An 18,692-nucleotide genomic window follows, 5' to 3' on the forward strand; every position below is an offset into this window, starting at 1 on the left:
AGCGCCGCGCAAAAAAGCGCGGTATGCGGCGTTGACGACGACGCTCTGAGCAACGTTTGCGCGTCCGTGTCAATGAATCGACGTCGGCGGTCGCTGAGCTTGCATCGACCATGAATGGCGCGTGTGGGAGCTCCCCTCTCCCGCGTCTTTGGGGGTGCTGAGGCGGGCTTCGTTGACCGTGGGCGCACTATTGTGTGTTTTTTATGCGGGCGTGATGTCGAAAGCATGAAACTTTCTCTCGCCGGCGCTGCTTAAGCCGTGTCTCTCGCTTGGGTGGGGTGTTCTTGAACTTCCTCCTGTTGCCCTTTATCGATATTCCTGAGCCGTGCGCGAGATGGATACAATAGAACTTACTCGTCGAAGAGGGGCTATCGATTGCCTAGAGCTCTATCTCCATGCGCCGGCGCGTATGTGCTCCAGCACGCCGGTGGAATTCTAACACGGGCTTTATCTCGATCGTCGTGGGTCATCGTAGGGGCTGCACTGCCGCAGGGGCTACTTTGTATCAGCAGAGCCGCGTGAAAGTCCGAATCTTGGATATTGCTGCTGACGTTGAGGTGGCTTATAAAAAAAAAAAAACGCAATTATTTCTCGGTTCCTACTCTAACGGCGGTAACCTGAATTCGAACTCGTGATGGCGTCAAACTCATATTACCGCTTTCGTTTGATCATGGCACGCTGTTACTGAAAATTTTGTTTAATGTGTTGAGACTAGCTCACTGAAAATGGAGATTGCCTTTGTTTCTGTCCGTGATCCCAAGACGCCCGGAAAATCTAGGCATGACCTTTCATCCTTACCACTCAGTGATTCGTATTCTTATGCTTATTTTGCCAGCTTGTTAACGCAGAGTTTAAAAGTCCGAGATCGCGCAGAATTTGCTTGTTGCATCGTTTTGACGCCAGCAGGGGAAGGAGCGCGGCTTCGTCGATCACTTGTCTTACGGCGGTGCCTTAGTCTTCCTAAAGTCCCAGTTTTTCTCTGGGTTCCTCGCATGAAGCGCTCAGCAGGGAGTAGATATACCCTAGAAGAAATAGCCCTCCTTTGTCGTCGTTGGCGGCGAGAAATGGGTAGCCTGATCGGAGTCATTTCACTCCTGTCTGGTAGTATTTTGTTTTCACCATTTTCCTTGCTCTTTGCTTCCCCGGCCTTCGCCTTTCCCGCCAGCGTGCCACTTTATAATGCGTGCGCTCGCGCACATCTCGCGCAGAAAGGGTTGGCTATATATATGCATCCAGCCAGCGAGGGAGAGAGAGATCGGAAGGCCAGCTGGCCGTCGTTATCAAGCGTTACGCGTTCTTTCGCTCGCCCCGGGAAAGGAAATCGGAGCGGAGAAGCCACAGTTATAGAGGGCGCAGTGCTCGCTTGCTGGCTAGGCTGGCCTGGCCGCCGGCTCGACCGAGTGAGTGCGCGCCGTCAAACGCAAAGTCACCGCCGAAGATTAACCGGCCTGTTCTCTGGCTAAAAGGCTAGAAAAGCTCACCAACTTCTCCCCTTTCCTCTTTGCAGTGGTGCAGACGAAGCGAGATCGCCGTTGGCTCATTGCTACGATACGCGCAGGCGCGCATCCCCGTATCCTGCCTGGTCCGCTCAGTATGTGTATGTGTGCATGGACGAGGGGGAGGTCAGTCTGGCGTTTACTGCACCTGTTCGAGGGTTCTAGAAGCGATTCTTCTCCGCTTACTTCTCACTGAATTATTGTGCCACATGGTCTCGTGACGTCACGCAGTGCCCGGCCATGTCACCCTGCCAGAGGCGCGCTTGTTTTCACAACGCCTGCACTGAGTTTTCTGGAGAAGGAGGCTTTATAACGCTGGTCGTAAAAACCGGCGTGTGGGGTCACGTTAGGGCTGTAACGTCAGGACAATGTGCTTCAGGTCAACCAATGTCGCTGCACTTTGATTACCATTTTTTGCATTCTGGAAAGGCCCGGAATTAATCGAAAATCGCTCATCTCTATGGCGTTGGCGCTTAGCGAGTGTCTTTATTTATATTTAGGGGAAGGGCTGCTAGATGCAAGAGGACTTCTTTCAGGAGCGGTCTTGGCAGGAGGGGTTTGTAGCCCCCCGCTCTTGAATCCGTCATGCCTTTCATGCTCCTTCCGTGAGCTTCCGTGCTTCTTAGCCATATTGGCACCGTGACTGCTGTTCCACTTTTTGAAAAGATGGCGCAGTCGCGCTCAGAGCTTGACCGCGCGGTTTTCGTTAGCACCGCATAGGAAAGGAGAACGATGTGTTTGCATTGCGTCGCCCTCTAAGCAACTAAACGAACCTTTCGTTTCGCTTGTTTCAAGCACAGACGATCTAATATATATACCTAGTGTCGCGTCGGTATTTCGTATACTTGCCGAATTGTATGTTGTGACTCCAGCTACTTTGGCATCACCACAACATGCACGGTACGTGTTCCTGAACGGGGAAGGGGGGAGGGGGGGGGATTTCCCGCTCAGCTTTGTGGGATACATGCGACGGCTACCCGCGCCGTGTTCTTTCCGGGAAGGTACCTGCTCGCTGCTGTCACCGAGGGGGCAGCAGCCGCATGCGCACGCGGTGTACGCTGCCGTAATGGAATGTATGTGCGTGCCTTGTTTGGCCCATTGGTGCGGTGCTTGCATCTCTCTAACGCCGACCTCGCTGTGATGCGGAGGCCCCAGATATGCGTCATCACTTGCTCGGCGATCTCTCGCGTTTTCTCCACGTCTGTCGTCTCTCGTGTTTCAATGTATTGGCACCTCCTGTCTCAAAGGTTGGAGAACCGCTCTGCCTTATGACACCATGTTAACGGTCAGCGATCGCAATGGTCGCGCGGTTTCGATTGACATAAAGAGACAATTTTCTTCAGAAGTGTCTCGCAGGCTTTTCTGCGCAGTTGTTGCGCCAACACGTCAAGTCACTAGGCTGCTTGACACTTGGAGGTCGGCGTTTGCACGCGTGTGCATGACATCGCAGCCGCCATTAACGACCAACCCGTGTAAAAGTTGCTGTCACCTGAACTAAGATGTTTTCACTACCGCCGGCTTTACTAGGGGCGAAAGTCAGTCACGGCGAGTGTGAACACGCGTTTCGCTTTTTTCGCTGTGCGATAAAACTGCTCGCAATGTGTCACTTGCGCGCACTGACGTCGTAAAGAGCATGTATTATTTGCTTAGCTGTATTTGTTCCCTTAGGCAAATGACGAAAAAACTCAAGCTAGCGCGGATGCAAAATGAAGTGTCGTTGATGTGATATTACCACTAGGAAAATACGTGGTTGTCGACTTGGGCTTTACTGTAAAGCCGGGTCACTACCGGGGGAAAAAATTAGCTGTGGTTTAGCTCTGGTTAACCCTAGTTGAATTGCGAAAGTAACGGCGGAAGCTTCTTTTGCCTGCTACATTATTCCCCTACGGGCCTGCGTGTCGTAGGGGTAACGAGAATGCAAACGGTTCTGGCAGGCTGATTCTGATGTCACCCTCCCATATGAAAGGAGCGACCCGAGTTGGCAGCTCCTGCCCGTGGCATAGTTGCAACGTGAATTCAAACGTCATGAGAGACCACGGCACAGAGCGAGTAGCGCTTAGACCTGGCGTAGTATTGTTTTCGCGATAAAACAAAAGTACAAGAGCTATAAATAAATGTTTTCTCCTCCTCCTAGCGAGCGTGGGCTTCGCGTGCGTCGTAGGGAGCATACATGGCAAAATTACTTTTAAAAAGGAATTAAATTACATTACTATTTACTTTGCTGAAAATTGCAAAAAAGTAATTAAATTACGTTACTCATTTCTTCTCCCAAAAGGAATGAAATTACATTACAATTATTTTCACTGAGTAATTCAATTATTTTAAAATTACTTTCTAGTTTCCATCCATGCAAAAGCTAAGTAAACCTAGTAAAAAAAAAAAAAACTTGTTCTCCGGACGCGAAGCACACACATTCTTTCGTCTTTCCGCGAAATTCCGTCCCAGAGAGTTATTCCTTCCCTCTTTCCTATAGCACTTGCCATTACAAAAACAGGACCAGAGCAAAAACCGGAACAGACCGGACGCACTTCAGTAAAAGTAATTTCGAAAGGAATTACTTTTGCTGTGAAATTACTACCAAAAGTAATTCATTACATTACTAAATTACCAAGCGAAAAACGTAATTACATTACTAATTACCAAAAAGGTAATTAAATTAAAGTAATTTCAATACTGTAATTCAATTACTGCCATGTCTGGTAGGGAGCTTCCAGTGCGTTGCTTTCGGTTATGTTTCGTAGCGGGAGGAGGAAGGAATATTCTAAAAGGGCCAACCTGAAATCAAGCTTAACAGAAAAAGTGAATACCCACCCACCGGGGAAGTGGGTGGGTAGGGGAGGGCTGCCCTCGTAACCTTTGCGCCCTGACCCGAGCCGTTCGTCTTCCTTTTCCATTCCTGTCCGAGAAACCCGAGGAGGGAGAAACGGACAGGCGGGGGAAGCTTTTCGGCTCCCAGCGGCGCGATTCCGGCCTCCGATTTCCGCGCTGCGCTCAATGGGAGCGTTCCCTCCCTTCCTTTTAGCTCACGCGAAGGGGGCGGGTCACTGGGGCAGGCGGAGACTGGCAAGTTTCCTCTTATTGTTTTCCCGTTTTTTCCCCCTCTGCGATTTATCTTTCCCTCTATTTTCTTAGCTTCCTTTTCCACGACCGCAGCTGGAACGTTCCCTCCGTGCGCCGCGGGCGACTTCTTGCAGCGCGGCCGCCGGCGAAGGGCGAACGTGTGGTCACCCCTAATGGGCTCGTTAACTGCCCCCTTTCATTCTTGGGCGCAACTCGGAGCGTTGCAATACGCCAGCACCGCCGTTGGGGCCTCGACGGTCATGGAGAAATCCTTCCGCCGCACCAGCCTCTTCTATCGCAACGTAGGCGAGTGTCTCTATTCGCTGTTGCCGGCGGTTGGATCATCATTGCAAGTGCTATGCGAACGTTTGATCCTTTATGCGCAGTGTATTTAAGTGCAATTGCGTTGTGAGCGGTAACCATGAGTGCCAGATTGCGAGCGTCATATAGCTCACTGACGGCTTCTCTCAATTTCTCGCCCTTATCACGAGAGTCCGATTTGGTGTAATAAGTTTTGTAGGGCTGTTGGGCTGTCTTCAGATGTGGTTGTTAGGCCGTGTATGCTAGGCCAGCCAGAATTCGTGTTCAACTTGCCAAGCGAAATGTTGGCCACAACTTCCTTAGCCCATTTGACGTCATCGCGCTTCCTTATGGCAGCGTTTGCGCTGCCTGGCGTTCACTGTAATTTGTTAGCTGCTGACGCACAGAGTGGAGTTTTTACTCTTGTGTGCTGGCTGCATCGAAGCAGCCGTCTCCAGCGTCGTAAAAATCGCCCTGATGAGAGACGGCGATCCAGTCGTGGAGCTCGTTAAAGCGGGGTCGGCTAGTTGGCGGTCATTGCGCGTGTATCACGGCCGCCTCGATAGACGCGCGCTCACCGATCGAGGCGGCCGTGCGTGTAATAACGTCGTGCGAGAGCTCGACGGCAGAGGCGCGGCAGTTCTAGCCGTGGGTTGCGGTCTGTTCTGGGCTTTATTGTGGTTTCCAGTGTGAGAGAATAGGCGGCGAAAATTATTTTACTCCCAATATTTAAGCAGCGATATGAAAGGCTTATTTTATTTTGCTGTGTGTATGTTAGAAAGCAGAAGAGGGAGATGGGGGGGGGGGGGGGGGGGGGGGGGGGCTTCCTTGAGAGATCCCATGGCTTGGCAATGACGCATGGACTGGCCGCGGAGCTGGATCATGCTCCTTTGGCCACGAGCGACAGATATTTGGATGTCCTGATACGCACTGCGCGCATCCCAAGGCCGTAGACTGCGGGAAGGTGTACCTTCACACAGATAACACCAACAACGACCGAGACGCAACGTGCGTTCCGGAATGCTTTAAGATGCCGTTCTCCTGGCCCACTGCTCTCACTCAGTGTAAAGTAAATGCAGGAGGAGCCTGTTTCTTTGCGAGTCCATCCTCGAGAGCCTTGCTCGAAGAAGCCTCCTGCATATAATCAAGCACTGAGGGTGAGCGATGCTCGCCGTTTTTGAAAATGGGACCCATGGAACCGCCTGGTCTTCCTGCTGAGAGACCGAACCCCGGCTCCAAGCGGTTCTCTGTATCGAGAAGGGGGTTCAAGAGAAGTAAGTGCTCAGAAAAATTGATATGCTGAAGACTAAAGTAACCTTCAACAGCCTCTGGCCCTTATAAAAATGGGAACATCCTTTGAGTTCAATGTGAACTCAAAAAAGTCAGAAAGAAGCAACTTCCTCTGAACTGAGAATTGGCTACTGATTTTGAATTCACAGTGAATTAACTTTCTCTGACCATCCTGTGAATTTCCTGTGAATTTCCTTTGAGCTCCCAGGGAACAGACCGTTGTCAGTTTGAGTTGAGTTCACAGGCAGTGGCCAATTATTGGTTCAAAGGAAGTTCGAAGGAACGATGACTATGGGATATTTGGTGGATGTTCGAAGGAAGTAGGTTTAGACTGAAACATTTGTTTGTATGAGCTTATATTTATTTGAATAGATGTACTTCCTCTGTTTAGGCCTTGCAATTAGGCCTGCTTTCGAAGACCCTGCGACAAAAAATTGGATCACTGTCCACAATCCCAGTGCAAACTTGCGCAACTGCCGGTGACCACCTTGGCTAGTACTCCATTGAGCAAGCAGGTGTAGGCTGCAAAAAGAAAAAAAAAAAACATTAGAAGCATGACTGCAATGAACAAGCTTGAGTCCATCCAGCCTTCCTTAGCTTTTGTAAATTAAATATACAGAGCACGGACAAGTGTGAGCGCCATGCAGGCACCACAGCATTATGCATTAAGGCAAGCATTATGGCCCTGACCATCACTGAAAAGTCAGCTGTTTGGACAATATTTCAGAATGCTCTTGCATCACATGCACAGGCTATGAGCTTGAGGACTTACAGATAACAGCATCCAATTTTCGGCAGCCCAGTGCCTTTTTTGGAGCTTGTTCCTTGCGGGCATTGCAGACACGGCCATAGAGTGAGCTTTCTTCCAGTTCTTCGGGTGAGAACACAACCCGCACCAAGTTACACGCAGACTTTGTTGCTTGATTGCCCGCACTGAGTTTCATGCGGTCAATCAACTGCTGATTTACCATAATATTGCTGCCAATGTGCACCTGCAAGAACAAAAAGCAAATATTAGTACTATGACCAGTATTGTAACATACAACAATATTCCTTGATATGCAATAAGAAAATGAAGGGGCTTTACAAACAACAAAAAACTTAGACCAGCTTAAGAACATTCAAAGAAACCCCAAAATGCATAATTAAGGTCATTTGTTTGCAAGTAAAAATACACATTCAAGAAGCCGTACTTTAACATGTACAACAATGAAGGTATACGAAAACTATTGGATGTTTTTGACACCTTCCCGAACGGTGTTTTGATCTAATTTTGAATCAGGCCAAACATCTTTTAACATTTTTATTAGTGTAACCTGACAATTGTGTAATATGTATTTAAAGTAACTAGCCAAATGCCCCGCAAAGGATTGAGCGCTAATAGTGCATTGCTATAGCAGAAGAAAAAACAAGAAATAAGAGATTTTTTAAAGACCTAATTTATGCTTGCATTTCAACAATAAAAAAAAAAAAAAAACAGATTTTAAGTCAGAAAATAAAGGGATTTACTCATCATTAACATTGCAAAGGCCATTAAAAGCCAGTTTAGACAGAGCACAGTGCCCACATTGTCACCTCCTGTTTAAAAATACTAACATCCTTTTCGTACATCAGAAGCTCAACCAATTAAAAAAACTGCCAATGAAGGTTTAGCAAAAGCATGCACTCCCTGCTCTGTATGTGCTACTTTGAGGCAACATTTAGTTTCCAGCTTGCACAGGTAGCTTTCATAATCCCCCTTCATAATCATAATCCCCTCAAGCGCTTTGGACAAGCAGCTCGTCCTTGCAAAGATGCCCTCAAGCCATTTTGGACGAGTGCTTGTCCCTGCAGGATAGATCCTCCCCCTGAGAGTTTTAGGTGAGTACAGCGCTCCTCTGTGGCTTAGGTCATGCGCCATTTGACAGATGGCACCACTGACCCGTTAACTGCTTTTTGTTCTACCGCTTGAAAGCCTTTTAAGCAGCCTTAATGAGAAAAATGGTGCCTGGTAGAGGCAACGCATGCATTGTTGGCCCGTCATCGCGGGAAAGAAGCTTTTCTTCGTTGCCATCCTCGCCATCTGAAGATGGCTCAGACACCAATTTTTGCATTGTTATGGGAAGTGAAGACAACAGTGATGACATGAGTAGTTCTTCCGACGAAGATGATGACAGCTCAGACGATACTATTGCGAGTTCTGTGTCAGTGGATGAAAATTGACAACATTCCGATGAAACCCCCTGGGCTTCCATTCTTGGCCGTCCCTTGTAAAACATTTCCAGTTACCTCGCTATATGTTACTCGACTAGATTGCTGCTTATTGGCGGGCAGTTGATTTTTCACGTAATGAGCAATAAACATCACTGCGCTCATTTGACTTAGTTTCTGGTTCAAATATTTTTGTCTTGGATACCTCCTTTTTTATTACACTACCAATAGAAACCAGCAGTAAAAATAAAAACTAAAGGGACACTTAAGCTCCGTCTTTAAGGGTATGATGTGACCAGTGTAGGCTACCACCCAACATATAAAGACCTACTTTAACCAAGCTGTATCAACATGTCTGCGTAGCCTAGGTGTAGCAAGCCTGACTCAGCATTGAAGAGCACTGGAATGTTGATTCGTATTTCACCTTCCCACCTCAAATGAACGACCGGAGTTAGCAGCTCCTCCTAACTTTTGGATATCATGTGGTCTCGTTAAGCCACACAAATCATTGAAGAATGTGTGTTCGGCCATGCCACTTGCCAGCGCCATGCTCTTGATGTTTCACTCACAACACAGACAACAAATTTTCATGTAATGGGGCCTTTAACGATATCGTAATTTTAAGCGATTTTAGCTAGAAATCTCAAAATAATAGTGCTCAAGGGGTTAAAGTGAAATTGAACCATTGTTGGATCAGCTTAAGAAGCCACAACTCCTTCTCAAAGGAGACCCTCCTGGCAATACCATGGTGGTTAATTGCCTTTGACTTGCCAGAGTGACATTGCAGGTGGCTGTCAGGTGCAAGTGGATTATATGCACATTAGCTTGAATACCATGGTGACTGGCCCAAGTCGCTAAAATGACTGATTAGAGGAGCACCAGCTGCGTCATTCGAGTTGTAGTGCAAAAAGATGGCCTTCCGAGATCGATAACCTAAGAAATTGCTGAATATTAAACAAGCTAATGGAAATCTCTTTTCTGATGAAAAGGGCTTTGATATAGCCCAAGGGAAGTATGCTCAACAGGAAGCGTAAACAAAAGTAACCTTGCACTTCCGATCACTACAGCTTTCACAAAAACTCTTCCAAATCAATATACACATGAATGAAGTAACAGTCACTAAAATGAAAGGAAGCAGTTGGGATTTTGTTTTCATGGTTGTTTTGATGAATTTAAGAAAATAGCACTGTCTGTCTTTTGTCGTTTCTATCAAATTGACATTCATTTAAAAATATCATTATGCTACTAATTATGCAGTCTGTGAGCCCAGCCTCATAAACAGCATCCCAGCCAGGGCAGCCGCTTTTCAGTGGAGCCGAAACGCAAGGTGCCCGTGTGCTCTGTGTTGTCGGTGCACGTTAAAGCACCCCAGGTGGTCGAAATTTCCAGAGCCTTGCACTACAGTATCTCTCATAGCCTGAGTCGCTTTGGACATTAAACCCTAAGAGCCAACCAATCATAAAGAGCATTGCTTCTTGCCTATCTCTGAATTCAGTGACTGCTGACTTCATTCACATGGATAATGAGCTCCTCGTTTCCCTATCCCTGCACACTTCTCAATGGAAGTGCATGACTTGTGGCAGTGCTATCATAAAGCTAGAACCAAGTTCTTGTGTGACCCTTAAAATGTTTCATCGAGAAAGGCAGTAATGAGCACAACCATGCAGACACTAGACTAAAGCAACTAACCTGAGCCTCGGTTGGCAGCACAACTGCTTGTGTTGTACACGCAGCATTATTAACGGATTCCGTCAGCCGATTGACCAGCTCAGCAACATCTGAAAAAAACAAAAAAGGAAAGCTGGAACAAAACATACTATTTCATCACTAGCAGCAGCAGCCCATGTAACATTCACCACAGGAGAAAAGCCTTTTCTTTGCCCTAGACTGCATGACCAACCCTTTTCTGTCACCAAATGCGCCACTCAAAATTTAGCTGCTAGACACTGGCATCACTCACGCACTCAAGGCGCCCTATCAGCGGTACATAATCTAGGGGATGCTGATAGCAATTGATGAAGCCAATGCTGACATCCCACTTCTGATCTCTTTGTTCGCTGTGGAAATGCCTGGATTGAATTAACTGCGGAGGACGTTGTAACTACAGTGCAACTGACGGGTGCTGCTATTGCTTAGAATGAATTCATGGGTGCGAACGATGATGCCGAGATAGCTGTGAGCGCTTTAACAGAAGTTAGTCAGATCACATCCCTGAAACAGTTTGTCGGTAGCAAGGGCCTTGAAGAGCTCAGCATGCAATATATACATGTATGGCGGCAGCAATACGCCATACATTTGGACAAAGGCTGACACTCGAGTGTGTAGCTGATACTCGATAGCCCATGCTTCACCTATCTCGTGTCTGTCTTTCGTGCCGACATTTGCTAACATGGTGTAGTGACCGAGTTAAGTTAGGCAGATTGCTGAGCCAGGTGCAGAGCTTGGACAAGCATAAATTTCCTGTTGTGAAAAAAAAAAAAAAACACCACCTAAGTGACCAAAATGGCACAGGAAAATGAAGCGCATGCCATAAGGATTCCAAGGTCCAAGACAGGACGAGGCCACATATGATAATTTCATACAAATTTAGATTTTTTGCTGTCCCTCCTGCGCTCATTCTAGATGCACCTCATCATTTGCAGGAGACTCAGAGGTTAAAATCTGAGGGAATCAAGGGTTCCATTCAGATACGCCGTCCACAGTAATGCAAGAGCACCACAGACCTGCCGCAGCCATCTGGCTACAACTTATACCCCGTGAATGTGTTTGAACCTAATGCAGCTCTCCGGGTTCACTGGAGCGTTGTCACCGACCACTCCAGAACAGAAAGGAACCCAATCCCGCGCCCGTTTTTCGGCCTCGGCAGCACAAATCAGCACAGGTGCTCACCTTGAGTGGCATTTGTTTACCATGCATTTTCATGCAGCTATCACATACGACAACAGGCTCAATCTCAGATGCATGCCGATCCCAAGCAATGACATGTGACACGCAAGTCACTGTAACACAAACAAAGCATGCTTGCAGAGCAGGAGTGGCAGCAGTTCATCTGCTATGTGCACTGCAAGCATGGTGGTTGGTGGCGTCATGCAGCAGCGCCACGGTGTAGCTGAGCACTACTGTACACCACCTATAATGTGTCGCAAAGACAACTACAGGAGGAACACCAATCCTAATCCTCAGTGTAGGGGGAACCTTATTGCAGCAACATAATCTTACTGGTGCTTTTACTAGGACGTGCTACAGACCAAGAGGTCTTATTCATTTAAGAGTTAGCACTTGAATTTGTTATGCTTTACGTAGCATCTGGTGACACAGCAAATAATTTCAGTCTCATGGCAATGGAGATCAGCATTCCAATGGCTTCAGAAAAAAGCGATCACATACCAAGCATCTGACGTGCTTCATCTCTTGCGGCCTTATATTTCTTCGTTCTTTTTTTTTTGCAGACCCCACTTCATACTCAAGCTCCAGGACTCTCTTTTTTGCATCTGTTGGCTTAGACATTTTGTCACAGCTGCAGCTTTCCTGCAAAACGACATGTGGCAAGGTCTATTCACTAAATTGTATTTGCACTCAAATGCATCATACAAAAATTATTCAGTATAACGCATTGTGCAGATATCTGGTTCCACACATGAGATTAGCAAAATAGTGACCAAATGAAGACCACTGACAAGAGAAACGTAGCATGGACACTGTTTAGGGTTCAAAGCAACACTTCTTAAGGAGGAACATTAGCCCTTGAGCAAACCTTGGCACATAAAAGGACATGGTAATGTTTAACTGCTAGCTGACACCATCCAGCATCACTACTGCTCAAGTGGGCAGAATGCCCACTTGAGCAGTAGTGGACAAAACAAAGGATGAACTTCCAGAAAAACAGTTTGAGCTCCCACGCATGCCGTAAAACATAGCCACTCTGCTTTATGGTAGGTTCATGGTGTTTTATGCCCCAAGCGACTTAAGCTATAGCGATGAGGGATGCCGTAGTGGTGGGCTCACCTGGGTTTTTTTAATGTGCAAATGACATCATACAGTACACAGTCAGCTTGCATTTCACCTCCACTGAAATGCGGCCATGAATGCTGGGATTGTACCCATGTACAGTCGTGAGCTTTATGAAAGGGAGCATGCGATCCCGTGGCAGATAGCCTCATCCAGAAGTAGTGGCAAAGTGCAACGGCAGCATTGAAAATGAAGTGGAGAGAGCGGTGCCCTTCCACCTGTTGGCCGTACCCCATGCACTGGGAGCAACTTTTACATCGGCAGCTAAAAATCATTGCAGCATTATGCTGTTGGTAACTGATATCACTGCTTGCTTTGCTATGCTCTGACCTAGCAACCCAGCGTAGGCTGGTAACTCAGGCAAAAGCGGCAGCCCAGGCCACTGGAGTCTTAGAATGGAGACTCCACACACTGCCTCCCCACCACACACACTTTTTTTTCCCCTTTTTTTAATAAAGTTTTCTCTCTCTGCGCGAAATCTGAGGAATGGCTGGTAGCGAAGAAAAGAAGCATGTTTGACGCTTCAATAAAAAGAAACAAACAAATGAATATGAAAGTAAATGAATGCGACAACACGTTAGACGCTTTTATCTGCTTAAACTTCAGTCGCCTGCAGCTGTGAAAGCGTCCGTTTCACTGCTACACTACCAATTGTCTCGGAACGAGCACCCTGGGCATCTTTAAAACTTGTTCTAAATCAGCTTCAATAATCAAGAAGCTGCCATCCTCCATGCCGCACCGTTCCGAGACGACAATGCGGGCAGGGTTGTTGGTTTTTTTTTTTTTTTTTTTTTTTTATATAGAGCCCAAATTGGGAAGCCTACTCCTGTTATCACGAAACACCGAGAATTGCCATTTGCTGTGTAAACAGGGAGAATCAGGTCCACGTAACGACAGCAGCCGCGTTTATTCTACTTCTTATTTCCGCAATTCAGTTCATTATGCATTTTTGTTTTAATTTCACGCAATTCCCGGAATCAACTGTCTACCTCTTTCACCATGTGCACTACTGTCACCTGCCGGTTAACACAATGCGGTCGTAATGCGGGCATGTAAACGACTTCGCGACACGACTCACCGCGAGTAGCAAAGGAAGGTGTTTCACAGGTAAACATTATTAAGACACGAATACGAAAAGAGACAAGAGACGTTTGACTACTTACCCACTCCGAGAATGAACGTAGGAGAGTACGACCCCTCCTTCCACTGGGCATGTAGTACTCCTTGGTTTGGAATAATCTTCCAGTATTTTGGATTATCCATCAGTTTCGCCTGCAGTTCTTTTGATTGTAGGTTTCTTACAGGGTATACGTCCCACTTCTGAGCGGTCGCCCATTTAACCAAGACATGATCGGCCATTTGCACTACTCACGCTAAGAAAACACAAAGATGACACAACGAACGCGAACAATCAACTTCCTACGGTCATGAAACACATAGTGAAGCATGCCGCTGGCTGTTTTCACGAAAACGATAGCGCTAGAGTCTCAAGCGCCATTGCAAACTTTTAAATGCATTTTTGCAAACTTCACAAACTTTCAAAATAAAACTTATAATTTATAAACAACCTTAAACGTTTGTTTTTTTAGTAGTAATATGTGATGCGTAACAAAACACAAAATAATTTAGGCCAATTATTGCCACAAGCAGCTGCAGCGCCCTTTTTTTTTGCTGCGGAATTCTTGTGGTGCATGTCAATCTTCATTGGTTTTACTCGCCGTGAGAACGTTGGTTTTACTAGCAGTATTCGTAACCTCGGCTGCGGGGGCTTCTGTGCGTGGTGGTACTATAGTGGTACCGACGTACCGACGTCGCTGACGTATTAATTGCTGGTCTTTAAACTGTGATAGGAGGTAAACGAGCTTGACTTTCGTGAGCAATGTGACATCCGGTACTAGGCACATCGTGAAGTGCATTTAACTGCAGGCTTTTGAAGCCGTTATCGATGGTGCTGCGGTAACCGCCTACCCGTCGAACGCACTTGAAATGCCACCACGGTAAAAGCGTACTTGCGCGACGTCAACGTCGCGCCGTACCGAAGTGCACTAAATCACGACGGAAGCAGGCCGCGCTTGCTAACAGCGTCGCCCTTGGCGTCGCTGCGAGCCAAGAGTTGCCAGGCTGCAATGCCGACGCAAATACTGACGAACCCTGCCAGCCCTGCGCCGAGCTTTGTTGCGTACCGTGTCAGAGTGCTGAAGCAGCGGTCACGGATGTATGTACATGCCGTCTCGCGCATGCATCGCCATCGAACCAGCGGGCTGCGAAAGCGATGAATTAGAACCACCTGGCATTCTTTAACATGTATGAAAATTCTTGAATGTGTTATATTTTATCTTAAAAAATTCAGAGGGGCAAGAAATAGACCAAGTAATGCCACACACACAAAAATAAGCACAAGAAATGAATGAAAAGAAAGTTATCTTTACACTTAAGGACAAAGGAAGGAAGGTGGTGAATATTATTGGTCCTTGTGTGGTGACTAAGAAGAAACTTGCGCTAAAAATAAGATCTAGCGCGTGAAAAAAAAAAGCATGGTTTTAATATAAAATGAAAAAAAAAAAAATTAAAATGATGTTTACTTGCACAACAAAGAAACGAATGCGATTTTGTATATTTTGATAAATGTATAATTGGTTTATTCAAAAAAGTTCAGAAGTTAAAAAAGTGCAAGGGATACTAATGAAAGAAAAAAAATGAGAAGTATAGCTGAAAAGAAAAATGAGCTTCGTATGTTTTCGCTTAAGAACAAAAAAAAAAAAAAAGAAGAAGGTATGATGCATAAAGAGTAAAGAGAACTTTCTCTTTACTTGAGGAAAAACAAAGGAAGGTCATTATTGATATTGCCAAAGAGAGCCAGTTTAAAAATGAGCTTCCTTCTGTCAAAAGAAAGGAAAGTCTCAACAAGGTGAGCTCAAAGGAAACTTCCTTTAGTCAAAAGAAAGGAAAAGTCTATAGGAAGGCTGTTCAGGAAGCAAAAAGGAAAAACAAAGGAAGTAAAAAGGAAAATTCGATTTTCATAAGGGGGAAGGAACAGCAGTTTACAATAGGCAGCGAAGCACTGGAAGTGGTAGGCGAAATGTCTACTTAACGCTGGCAGTAACCGCAGATCCGGCCCACGAAATGGAAATAACGCATTTGGCAAGCACTCGCAGATTATGACTAGCAGCTTACCGGTATCGCTCAAGAGGAAAGTATATAACAGTTGCACTCGCCTGTGGGGCTGAAACGTGTAGGCTAACGAAAAGGGTTCTATACTTAAGCTAAGGACAACGCGGAGCGCTAATGAACGGAAAATGGTAGGTGTTAAGAGATAAGAAGCGTACAGAGTCGGTCAAAGATATAACTCAAGTTGCTGACATTCTAGTCGAAATCAGGAAGGAGAAATGGGCATGGGCAGGGCATGTAGTGCGAAGAGAGGATAACCGATGGTCGCTTAGGGTAACCAACTGGATTCCAAGGGAAGGAAAGCGTAGCAGGGGGCGGCAGAAAGTTAGGTGGGCGGATGAAGTTAAGAAGTTTGTAGAGGTCAAAGGATGCAGCTAGCACGCCCTTCGAGGGCTTCGGCCTGCAGGGCGAATAGTCTGGCCTACGATGAGGATGATGAAGTGTTCAGAAGGGGTCGGATTGCATTTCTGCTGATACATTAGGAAATGAGCTTATTACACTCGTGAATAAGTCCTCAACTTGAAGCTTGCTGTTGTGCAAGCCTACATCTGGGAGCGCCCTGAGGCCGACCCGCACCATGTGCCAGTGCTTACCTGCCGAAGCACCATTGCCGCCCCATCTGCTGTTCATCCAGAGGGGTGAGATAAGCAAAGACGGGTCACTACTTCGAGAGGGCGAATCATTTTTCGTCTCCCATGCGGCCACGGTGTAAGAGTATCTTGCACCGTGGATGCGACACAGCTGGTGCAGCCGGGGTATGGTGTCAGTTTCCCCCAGCAGGTCCAGGAATAAAGGAAACATGCTGTGTTGTCATAGTGCCGGCCCAATACCTCCGCCCTCGTCCAACTCTCCAGGTTCTTCAAAGAGCCCTTCGTGTTGGTGGGCCAGCACCGTCTTTGCGAAAAGTAACCGAGCTGCATGTTTGCTTCTCGCTTGTATTATAAAGCCAGTAAGGATTTCCAGAGGATCACAACTCATTAAGAACTGATGACAAGCCTTTAGTTATCACAGGTTTCAAGCTTCAGATGTGGTATGAATTTTCTACTCCATGGACGGGAAGCACACCCTGCAGCCTAGTTACTGGTATGTACGAGGGGGTGTTGCCTTAGCACCTAAGCGCACCCTCCCTGCCACATTCTCAGTTCTCGGCAGTGGTCTGTCCTTGCTCACAAAGTTTGCAAATCGCACGAGTTGAGAATTCACGGGGGGTTTGCTGCAATGTGGAACCCACGGCGATCTGAGCCAATCAGAACGGCGTGCGCTGCATAGATGTGTTCCGTCGCCGAATCCATTGTTTCGTCACTGATCTATCACTGGGACCCCCCCTTCAAAAAAGAAAAAAAAAAAAAACATGGTTTGCTAATTTTCACTCGAGCCCAGTTGTGCAGTTCATAAATTTTCTAGACTAGTAGCCTAACAAGGCGCTCGTTACCAAAGTACCCTTGGCAAATGAAGCACTAGTTTTGGATTGGGAAACCACGTGTCCCCCTGTATACGTAATTTGGCGATTCTCGTGAACAGATCACAGTAGCGGACCGCGCTGAACCGAAACTCTATAGGGGTGTGCGAATATTATTTCGAACAGCAAGTCGAACATCCACGTGTTCGATTATTGGCAGTCATTATTGGATTAGTGTATTTGAGAAATTATTCGAACCGGATCGAATGCATTGTGAACTTTTTGAATACCTCTTAAATAATTCGCACGAGCTGCTACTAAGGCCTGCCGTAGCGTATTTTTCTTCGGCCACTGTTCGGAAAACAGGGCCCGCACCGGCGTTGGGTACCGTCCAGCAGCGATCACGTGTGCGCGAGATAAAGGATTCAGCGCCGCTTGGCTGTCATAATAGAGCTAAAATATTTTATTCCTGTTGAGTCCTGTTGGTGGAGTTCGCTTTTAATAGCTGCAATTTAACACCACAAATTAGCGCAGTACTGCAGCGGCGCCGTCGTCGCTTGTGTGTCCCCATAGTTCGTTTTTACAGCGCGCTCGTTTTGTACTATTATTCGCAAAAGTAGCGAATATTATAGGCTGTGTATTCGATTCGGTCATGGAGTCACAACATTCGTATTCGATTCGGTTTGGAAAAAGCTCTGTCCGCACGCTCTCTCATCCGTGAGTCGGGTGCCATATTCGCACCCAAGCTTGTCCAGTGGTGTGTTCGTTTTTTTTTTTTTTTTTTTTTTTTGACAATGGTCGTGCACACGCAGATTGCTGTCCGTCATGCTAATCTCGTCCACCGATGGCGGCGTTGCTTGCGCTGACTGAAGTGGCCGTCTGGATCTCCGGCGTGTTTCGTCGCGGGGTCCGCGAAGGTTGCCATTGCTCTGTGCGCTATAGGCTGAGGAGCGAGTAGTCTTATCGCACTGTTGGTGGAGGGACCGACGGACCGAGATGCACGAATCGACGGAGTGCTACGCGCACTGTCGATTCACGCTGAAACCCGAGACGCCTGGCTGCCACCGATAAGAGAACGAGAAGCCCGCGCTCGTTCGAGGTGGATGCGCAGTGCACCGGAGGTCAATTAAGCGGGCTGTGCTCCATCGCCGTTCGTTGCTTTGCATTTCTTTTTAAAGAAAGTGGGAGAACAGGAACGCAGGGTCTAAAGGTTAAAAAAAAAAAAAAAAAAAAAAAAACCGCGCGATGCCTATTCATTGTCTCCAATTCGGAGGAATGTGTAGCAAGGGGTAAACACATTCCCACTATCTTCACAGTTGAAATCACCGAAGTACACCTTTGCTAAAAATTACGCGAGTCGCAGTTTGTGACTACAGAAATGATAACCTGATCTTGCCTTTCTTCTTCAAGTCGTATTTTGTATCGATTTCTTTCGAGGTTGCTGCTTTTTGCTTCACCTTCGATTTGGCTGTCACTCGTGACGTCACAAGTCGCTACTACCGATGCCAGAAGTGCTTATGAACATAATTGTTCGCCAAAAATGCCAGGCACAAAGCGCAGTCACCATTCTCCATTTGCCATGAGGTGATATTGTAAGACTGTGCACGTTTCTTTTCGACGAGAGCCGAGGTAATGGTGCCTGATCATTATCATTACTTTCTCAATCAGCACTGTAGCCTTGTAGCACATGTCCGACAGGTATCGTGCCACCGTGCAGTTCCTACGCTTTTGTGGCTGGTTTGCGAAGCACGTGCTGACAGTGCAAGAATACCTCTTGTTTG

General features: G+C 46.8%; 2 protein-coding genes across 4 annotated transcripts in view; one reads left to right on the forward strand and one right to left on the reverse strand.

The window, feature by feature from the left end:
- The window catches only part of LOC146198047 (ecdysone receptor-like), a 159,884-nt gene that overhangs the window by 22,853 nt on the left and 118,339 nt on the right, over positions 1–18,692 (forward strand). The gene's annotated exons all lie outside the window — the stretch shown is intronic.
- LOC146198048 (uncharacterized) lies at positions 6,486–13,723 on the reverse strand. The gene is made up of 5 exons (XM_084593364.1): positions 13,508–13,723; positions 11,724–11,864; positions 10,026–10,114; positions 6,919–7,138; positions 6,486–6,668 (listed from the first exon to the last, which is right to left on the reverse strand). The coding sequence occupies exons 2-5, from the start codon at positions 11,728–11,730 to the stop codon at positions 6,586–6,588; spliced, it is 399 nt and encodes a 132-aa protein (XP_084449490.1). The 5' UTR covers positions 11,731–11,864; positions 13,508–13,723; the 3' UTR covers positions 6,486–6,585.

The sequence above is a fragment of the Amblyomma maculatum genome, chromosome 2 (assembly GCF_055883805.1).
Source record: "Amblyomma maculatum isolate TAMU_Amacu chromosome 2, ASM5588380v1, whole genome shotgun sequence".
In the NCBI taxonomy this organism is placed as follows: domain Eukaryota; kingdom Metazoa; phylum Arthropoda; class Arachnida; order Ixodida; family Ixodidae; genus Amblyomma; species Amblyomma maculatum.